The sequence below is a fragment of the Vidua chalybeata genome, chromosome Z, assembly GCF_026979565.1.
Source record: "Vidua chalybeata isolate OUT-0048 chromosome Z, bVidCha1 merged haplotype, whole genome shotgun sequence".
Lineage (NCBI taxonomy): Eukaryota > Metazoa > Chordata > Aves > Passeriformes > Viduidae > Vidua > Vidua chalybeata.
In genome coordinates, this window is record NC_071570.1 from 15,546,156 (window position 1) to 15,556,359 (window position 10,204).

General features: G+C 34.0%; 1 protein-coding gene across 1 annotated transcript in view; it reads left to right on the forward strand.

The window, feature by feature from the left end:
* LOC128781640 (guanine nucleotide-binding protein G(q) subunit alpha-like) overlaps nucleotides 1–9,443 on the forward strand; it is a 116,183-nt gene extending 106,740 nt beyond the window's left edge. Inside the window, exon 7 of the mRNA XM_053931354.1 lies at nucleotides 1,673–9,443. Coding sequence (XP_053787329.1) covers nucleotides 1,673–1,863 — 191 coding nt within the window. The 3' untranslated portion in view covers nucleotides 1,864–9,443. The remainder of the gene's footprint in view (nucleotides 1–1,672) is intronic.
* Nucleotides 9,444–10,204: the final 761 nt, after the last annotated feature.

Sequence of the window (10,204 nt, forward strand, 5' to 3'; positions counted from 1 at the left end):
AATTTAACATTAACTCATTCAATTTTTTTAAGTTCCTGAGGTCATAAACATACCTCCCTGTACCTCAGTCAGATAAAAGTTTAAATAACATAAGAGTAGAGGTGTGCAAATTTGGGTATATCTCTGAATAGGCCAATAGATCTTGAGAAAATGCTGTGTGTAGCTACTGTGAAACTGCTTAACAAAGTTCCAGGAAACTGTCTAAAAAATGAAGTGATTTATTTTGAGGAAATAATTGTCTTTGGAAGCCCAAGAATTTTCTTCATAAATACTCACATATATATGTGCTATTGTGAGACTTAATTGCTGCTCTTTATCTATAATATAGTCTAGTGACCAAGCTAAAGGCTAGAGCCAGTTGTGTTTTAGAAGCTGTAGAAGTGTTGGACAGTCCTCTGTCCTGTCTCAGAGAGCTTATTATCTGTTTACATCCCTAAATCTCAGAAAATGTGTCATCTATGTATGTACGTGCATCTGTTCACATACATACACCCATTTACTGCCAAAGCTTACTCCCTCTCCACACAGATCTGCAGCACACCACAAAGTATGTGCTTTCTCTTCCATACATTGCCTTCCTAAATTTTACAGTTACACAACTTGGAAGTGTTACAAATTTTAAGCTTGAAGTATTAAAAATAAGGTCTGTTACCGAGTTTTTGAAATGTGTGGACATGTGCTGGGCATGAAACTACGAAACTATTAATTTTATAATTACTGAAGGACAGAGCTACACATAGCAGCTGGGTGCTGGTATTTGTCTTGCTGTGTAACAACAGGACAAATAAAGAGAACAGGAGGAGGCAACAGGGCAGAAAATGTGAGTTCTGTAGAAACCCACATTTCAGAAACATGAAATGTGGTGGCAGCACTAGAATAATGGAATAGGATTCACCAGCATGTGGCTTATGCTCTTGCTTCTTCACTGTTTTTTTGACTGTGAACATGAATGAATCCTCACTGTTCAAGGCTGGAAGTAATTAATTTAACTTCTGTAATCTTTTAAGCTGAAAATGTAGTTTGGTTAGACTGACTGTCCTTCGGAGAGTTACAACTTTAATTTAGATCTGATAGGATCATTAGCATACATAATTTAGATACCAACTAAAATACTAGATACTTTAACTTGGTTAGAACATAAGCCTTTCACAGGCAACTGTTTCAGCTGGAGAGCAGCTGTGTATTTTATTATCACTTAAAGTAAATTAAGTTCTGTTGATGACAGTGTCAGACCATTTCAGGATATGATTTCTCTGTGCTTCCTCCTACAATCCATATAGAACTAGTAAATCTTCCAATGCTAAAATAACTGAAGTATAATTTAAATATAGTAGGTTTAGACTGAACATTCACCACTTCTACTAACTTTTAAAATATTTAATTATATAGCTAATTTTTTTATAAAACAGATTATTTATCTTGGTGAAGAAAAGATAGTTAGCAGTGAAAGAGCAGCTCTGACTTGGTGAATGTCTGAAAATTCTTTCCATCTTTATTTTTAATAGTTCCTACCACAAAGAATGCAGCCAGTATATGATACTATTGATTAGTAAAAGGTTCCCCATCTTCTTTTAGGTGGGGATCACAGACTAAACCTTCCTTATTTTCTATTAAACTTTTAAAGAAGTGGAAATACGAAGTTGACTTTAAGAAAACGGAATTTCTTTTACAGGACCACAACGGGATGCACAGGCAGCACGAGAGTTTATCCTGAAGATGTTCGTAGACCTGAATCCAGACAGTGACAAAATTATCTACTCTCACTTCACATGTGCTACAGACACAGAGAACATCCGCTTCGTCTTTGCTGCTGTCAAGGACACAATCCTACAGTTAAACCTGAAGGAGTACAACCTGGTCTAACTGTACCTGGGGCATCCTCCAAAACCAACTTTCCATGATTGAAGACATACAAGAGGGACTGTATTATAATCTGTGAAAACAATTTGCATAATACTAATTTATTGCTGGCCTGGACTCTGTGAATGTCCACAGAGTTTGTAGTTAATATTATGATTTTATTTAAAGTATATAGAGGAAAAACAAAAGATGCTGAAGTACATTCACAGCACATTTCCTCATTTTTTAGGCAAAACCGTGTGACTCAATATGTTTCAAATTCTCAGTCGTACATTTACAAAGGATAGCAGTTTTTTGCTATTGAAGCAAAATCAAGCTGGTTTCCTCTTTACCTAACCCTTTCTCTCCCCCTCCTTTCCTACTCCCCTTATCTTTTAAAAGGTACAATGGCCTTTTTTTTCCCCCAGTTGCATTCCTGGGTGAAATATTTTCAGTTGAATGATTTGGTCAGGAAAACTCTATCATCACAGTTTAAGTCATCAGTCATTCTAATTCTACAGTGTGTACTTTCTTTGAAGGATCAAAAAGTATTGATACTGTGATTTTTAAATTCTTTACATGGGTGTCTTCATTCTGTCTTCACTTCTGAGACTAGAATATTGGGTTTGCAAAATAGAATTACAGTTGTCTAGGGATAATAAATGTAACCATAGTTTTACAGTTAAGGAAGGTGCACAGAAGACAGTAATGAAGTAATTAAGACACAGTCTGAGATATACATGGAATATGTTAGAACCTCTTTTTAATTGCCATGTGCCATTTTTTTCTCTCTTCTTTTATTCACAAATGCCAAATAGAAAAGTCATAGACACTACATTTTCCCCAGTGGCTGCAGCCTGAAACAATGTTTTTTTCAGTTGTGTGGGGTGTTTTTTCTTAAGTTAGAACTTTTTTATGTGTTCGTTTTCCACAGTAGAAAAAATATTTTTATTGTACAAAATCCGTGTTGCCAAATCTGGCTTTTATGAAACCAATGCGCTTGAAACATGAGATGCTGATTGAAATGCCAAATTGATGGGTTGGGAACTGACCTGATTGAATCAACTGCCAAATGATTAACAAACACAGTTTCAGCTCATGTGTTCCCTTTTTTAGAAAGTGTACCATTTTCTAATGCCAAAACCAACATGTAAGTGAATATTCTATAAGGTCTACCATGCACCCGCATGTAGTCTAGTATCTCTCATTTTGTAAGTTATGACATGAGATTGTTTTCTGTAATAATGTCAAGGCACCTTCAGTTGTGTTACAAGAAGTTATTGATGAGAGATCACGTTCAGGAACCTTTTTTGATAAGGTTAATTGTTAATTGATTCACAGGCATTTGATAGGCTTTCATGCACAATAGCCTTTCTCAGTGTTCTTTAGAAGAGATTTATAAATGTAAATTAAGCAGTGATAAAATCTTTCTTGAAATTTAAATGTGCAATTTTTACAACAAAAGTGCAGCACACATTGATGAGCCTTTATTCTGCAGCTTAGGTTGAAAGGTTTTTTGATCATGTGCAAGAAAACTCTATACAGAGTTCAAACATGTAATTGGATTGATTATCTATGATGCCAACTGGCACTAGAGTGCACTTAACACAAAAACAGCTGCCACATAGCAGCAGATGGGAGGTGAAAAAAATAATGGTTTATTAGTTGATTACCAAAGTTAACAATAAATACTAAAGAGATATTTTTTATCCTTAACCCTCCCAAATCCAAAAGAATGATAAGAACAGTTGCTATTCTTTGCTCCCTCTTAAAACACCTTGTAATTTAAAACTGTTTGTAGGTATAGTGCAATTACGAATGCTATAATCATTGTACATACATATATATATATATATATATATGGCAGCATCCATATTGGCTTTGTAATCATTAATTTTTGGCAAATTGAATGTGCTGTATTGATATGTATCTATGTAATTGTATTGTATGTCTTATAGCTAATTCACATTTTAAATAATGTTATTTTATTTACTTTTTTAAGAGAGAAGAATGTAAATTTTGTCAGTTTATTTCTGACTAGGGATTTGTTGTTGTTTTTATTTACAAAAGAAAATACTGTAGTACAGAGCGGTACTAGCATCGTGCTGTAAAATCATTTGCACATTCCTGCATAGAAGTAAATTGGAGACACCAAGACAGAGATGATTCACATTCTAAACAATGCTCAAATCTTGTCAGGGCTTTATACAGCTGTAGAAAACAATCCTTTTAGAAGAATTTATGCTATCATGTCTCATATTGGAAGATAAACTTTAAATAGAAATTTAACTTTTTATTTGACTGATTTGCATTAGGTTACTTTCACTTTTCTGCTGGTTTTATTGGAAACGTAAATTCAGAGATATTTCAAACTGCTGTACCTAAGTACTAACGCATATATGCTGTTGACCTAAAAATACCATGATAAAACGCAAAACATTGGATCAGTCTTTCAGAAACTGTGGAAACCTTAGGTATAAAAACAACAACCAAGAAGTCACTATTGTTAATGATTTTAAGAAGGTGAAGTGTTTTATTTAATGAAGCTAAAGCAGGTAGAGATCTAGTTTATAAAAAGTGACACTGACATTCTGAATAGGGGATCAGAGCAGTGACTCTTTCTTACATACAGCTTAACAAATTTGGTCCTGATCATGCTATAAATGCAACAGAGCTTCTGTTTTCACAGTTCCACTGTTGATAATATCCCTTTTTTTAATCTGGGAATACATTGCCCACACTGGATTCAGTGCTATAAATGGAACTGTAGCCAAAAAAGGGAGGAAAAAAAAAAAGAAAAAGAAAAAAAAAAAAAAAGACAAACACAACCCAACAAAAGTGTCTAACAAAAGTTTGGGGATTTTTAATTTGATTTTTTTTTTTCCTTATGGGATATTGGATGGGGGAGAAGGAAATGTGGTTCCAAGTTTTGTATAAAAACAAAACAAAAGTTTACTCATGCTTTATAGTTATATTGTGATTGCAAAAGTTTTCAAGAGTGTGTGCCACTGGGCTATTTTCTGGTATTTTTTAGGTAAGTTGAACCTGTGGCAATGTTTAGATCATTTGAGCATGTTCTGGGAAAAAAAAATATTCGGCATGCCAAGGCAAGCTTTAGATGAATCACCTAACACAGCATTGCAGTATGACAGTTTACAAAATATTTTCTTTTTAAATAACACAGCTGTTCCCACTTGTAGTATATTCCATTGTGGTGATGTTGGTGTTGCTGTTGTTTTAATTGGTGATTTCTACTATGCCTTATAGTGCTAAAGTCCAGAAGTTTGTGCCTCTAACATGAAGCTGAAGGCAAAAACGTCAAGACAGAAACCCTTTTAACTTTGCCAAAATTATGTGTTTTCTTTGAATGTTTTCAATGGGGGAGGAGGGAAGAAAATGTCTTGGGAACCTGTGTATTCTAAATGTTCACTAGCACAAGAAAGCTGTAATACGTGTTTTACAGAAACCTGGAACTTGCCTTTTTCACAAATTAACTGTCACTGTCCTTACAGATATAGGATGATGCAGCTATAAGGGCAGTTTACTTTTTATAATTCAGTCTCTTTTGATTGTCAAGGTGTATGGACTGTACTTTTTAATTATACTGCCACATGATTGTGAATCACTTTTTAAAGTTTGAAAATGGAGAAGAGACTTTTAATGCTGGATAACAGTCAGAATTGACTGCATGATTTGCAAAAACTATAGGGGGGAAAAGGGCTGCATATAGATATTGCTAGACTCCTAGCCTTGAGTTGTAAGGTGCAGAAGACTTTCAGATTACTCAACCTCATGACCCTTTCCTTGTTAAACATTCTTCGCAAAAGAATGAAATATTAGGACAAAACAAATACATGTTAACCCACATGAAAAAAAATAAAATTTAGACATTTAATTTATTACATGTGCTGCTATTCTTGGAGCTCTGTGCATAGTTACCCTGCAGACTATTACATTAGTAAACTAATGAAGTGTTCACAGCATATTAACAAGGCCTACACATGACCTACCTCTAGCTAAGAGATTAGTAAAGTAGCTATGTTTTGGAGAGACTGACATAAATAATTTATAAAATTTAAATGTCCTGGTATTTAATTAACTGTGGTATTTTAGAAATGGACACTTACAAATATGGTCCCTCTTTTGACATAAACCATAAATTCTAGAATTTAATAGACATCAAACAACTAAAGCTTTTGCAGTTTGTTAGTTTAGTAGAAGTCTTGCAAAACAATAGCTTTGGTTTGAGAAGTGGAGCTACTGATAGTTCCTCTGTTTTGCCTTTTGGTTATCTGTAGCATTTTGAGTTCTGTCAGTCAAACAGGAAATTTTTCTATCTAGTCAATATATTGGGGTCACAATTTAGATGATGAAAGAATTTTACTGTAGGTTTATCTTGAGCTTTTTCACAGTAGCCATGCTGCAGATAGAGAATAGAGATTTTGAAAAGAGTGTCAAAAGATACATTAAGTTTAATGTAAATTATTTGAAGTTTTTTTGCTGTCAGAATACAGTTAAGCTGATTTCCTCATTTACCATGCTGCAGGAAATCCTTAATTCACCAGTTCTTAATATTTTTATTCTTTTAAGGAGGGAGTGTCAGATGCATTTTTAAACTTAAGAGTATTTAAAAATAATATTTGCTGTTCTTAAAGTGTCACTTAAATGCATATATTGTGTGTTGCTTGAGGGACAGAAATAGTTTTTTCTTTAAAAACTAATATTGTACAGTTTCTGCCCCTCAAAAATGTTGTTGGTTAAAAATACAGTATTTTTTTGGCCATATCTTCATACTATAGCATCTTCATTCCTTGAAATTTAGTTTTTCTGGAACATTTGGACTTATTGTTCTCCCAAAATGCTTCTTATTATGGTAAATGCTGGAGAGATTACTTCAAAATTACTTTTTAATGATACATGCTCCCATCATCACTGTGTAAATACTACAATTTCCAGAGTATCTTTGTTACAGCCAGATGTTCAAAACATTTAGGCTGTGTTACAGTGGAGAAGGTAATTCAACAGTATTATAAAAAGTTTGGGTTTTTTTTCACTTGTGTACAATGGAAACTCAGAAACATGGGAGAAAAGAAAACCTATGTCTCAGGACAAGAAAACCCAGACTTTGCAGACAGGAAAATTTCTTAAGGAGTTTTGGATGATTGCAGTACTACTGCAAGAGTAGTGTGTTTCTTAGATCTTCTTGTTCACCTATGTCATGATAGGAGTAACAGAAAGAGGCCTGTGTGCTACTTTTCAGGAGTCTCGACTCTTACCTGGTCAACAATCAGTGGATCTTAGATCATCATTACTGAAGAAATAGTATTTCAGGCAAGTTGCAAAAATTAGTTGGTTCTCTATTAAGTGAACAAAACAGTTGAGATAAGAATCCTGGAGTGCAAACCATTTGCCTAAGCAAAGACAAGAGTGAATTGTTCCTCATTTTTCTTTCCAGTTGCAGAATGTATGAGAGGAGGTTCGGTCACTAGGGAAGGATTTATTTTATGTCTTGTGTCTCGGTGAAGATAACGTCAACAAACTACAATGTCATTGTGACCTTTAGATATGTGAAATACAAGTAGAAACTGTATCTGTGTGATAAGTTGTGCATACTTCTAATTAAAGTCTTACATCAGATGCTATGATATCTCCACCCAATTACCAAGCACTTTGCAGGATATTGTCCCAAACATTTAGGAGTTCCAGAATTTTTTAAAAATGTCACAAAATATACAATTGCCACATCCTCAGGAGCACACACCTGGTATCAGTATCTGATAACAAAGGCACCAGACCCCCTCTCACAGCTCATTACTATTAAAAGGAGCTACCCTCCAAGACCTTCTCTGATCCTGGTTTTTATCTGCTTGGAGCTTTCCCTCTCCCTTATGTCAGCCCTGCTGCTTTGTCAATGAACTGGGTGGGAAAAAAAAAAATCTTACTTTTGCTCTTCTTGCTTGGCTGCTTAATTACTCTAATTTTTAGGGGTTTCAGCCAGTTTGGCTGACCAATGGTTCAAAGAAGTGCTAAGCTGACCAAGTGGAAGGGGTAGAATTGTGTGGCCCAAAGGCTTAGAAATGAGGAAAAAAGGGAGTAATGCTTTCCTCCCTGAAAACCTCGTCCTACTGCTGTAGTTTCTAAACCCTTCATTTTATGTACTGTTAGCTATTCTGGCTTGGAAGTGTTGCACTTTTCATTTTTAAAGGCCTTGATTGCATACTTATTCTGAAAGAAAAAAATAAAGGAAATTACAGAACAAGGAAAACTCTTTCTTGCTCCCCTTTAAGAAACACAAGTTTCTGTATACATGGACTAAATGCAACTGTAGTTAGACTGATGACTGATGCCAAGAAGTCAAACTTAGTGTTAAGGATGGAAAAATACAAAAATTGGACTTTTATTCATCCCACCAAAAAAAAAAAAAAAACAAAAAAAAAAAAAAAAAAAAAAAAAAAAAAAACAACCAAAAAAAAAACCAAAAACAAAACCCAAAAAAAAACCACCAAAGCAAAACAAAAAAGCCCCAAACAACCCAAAATTTGTTCTTTTCCAGTAAGCTCTAAAAAGAAAATGTTTTCTATCTTTATTTAAAATACTGTGTTGCTAGGCATGACATTCAAGTTTTATTGTGTCTTGTCCAAGGCACTTCTTTCTCCATTCACACTTTTTTAATATCACACTCATTAATTGCTTCCTGCCATCTAAAGAAAGTACAGTATTGCTTTATATATGTGCACTCTGAAATACTTCCTGATGCTTGTGAATTAAATTGGTCTGGTGAAATTCAACAACTGATGATGTGTAGTACAGCTGAAGAGGAATGCACTTTCTGCTTAATCTTCTTCTTCCTGCTATTTTGTTTGGAGTAGTTTTTGGTATCTTTCCTTTATCCTGTTTGCCACAAAGAGAAGGTTTCTTGACATACCAGATTCAATTCTGGTAGTCATTACAGAGTTGATCATACTGGCTGCATTAAAGACAAATCGTGAATAAAAACAGTTTCAGAAGGTTCCTGTAATCAGGGGCAGATACAATTAGCCTTTTGGACATGCATTTCAGAAAACTATAACACTATAGTTGGAATACAACCACTCGAACAATGTAGTAGGCAAACATGGGCCAAATTTTGCCATTTTAGTATGTCATTTTGCATTGTCAGTAGAGAGCTCTTTGCTAAGATGTTGCTGAAAATTTGCCTTTTTTCTGCAGTGCTGTATGAGGTGGTTAATGCAATGATCAGGCTGGCACTCAACTGAAGAGATGCATTAATTCAACAATAAGTTCAAATGTATTCTTACAGAGACTATTGCATAAGATTACTTTATATGATGCTAACAACAACAACAAAAAAAGATACTTGCATGCAGTAAATATTTAAGATATTGCACTTTTATACATTTATTATAAAGAGGAATCACTCCCTAAAAATAAAATTCTGTTTATCTCACAGTGAAGTATCTGGAGTCTCTTAACAATTGTCAGTTACTTGAGCACACAAGTGTGTTTATTGTATACTAGATGTTAATCTGTTGTCATATGCTGCAGAATACTTGGTTTATTTCAATTGCTGATTTTGGAAAGGCAAAATAATGTTTTTAATAGTATCTTGGTGACTACTCTTCTCTCTTTTTTCATGTTTTAGGAGAACCCTCACAGTTATTGATAAGACCTGATTTATTTTAGCTCAAGAAATTAACTGATTTACTATTATTATCAAAGTTTTTTCTTCAAGTGCATTAGAATTTCACTGTTTCATTTCACTTTGCTGAAGTTAAGTAACCTGAGTGTAATTGAGAGGCAAAAGGTTAGATATAAACGTAGTCAAATTTGATACTTCCCTTGCATAATAATCTTTTAATGTATAAATCAATTACATGACTATAATTTAACTGATGGAGCAATTCCTCTTGAAATGCAACAGGCTGTGGTGGTAGTAAGAAGAAATCAGTTGTCCTTATCTTATATACATAATCATATTATTCAGATTCCTTACCAGATGTTGGAAGTGTTCAAATAATGTTATGACTAATACATGTAAAAACAGCTTAATTGATTTTCAGTATTATTTAATATGGTCTAGAAATTGTTGGAATCTCTTGTAAGAAGTTACAGAACTGGTGCTACAAGTGGAAGATTTTTGTGGTTATGGATTAAATAATTCTCTTTTGATACATATTCACACTTATACATGCTGATTTTATTTCTGTTAATATGAGACAAAAGGAACTCCACTGTAGATAGCAAAACATAATCCTCAGTTTAAAACCAGAAGAGCAAAACATTACATAGCTAGAAGGTAAATACAGGGCTTAACCTAGATGATAGTGTACAATGTAAACAAACACAACAAATTTCCTAACCAGAG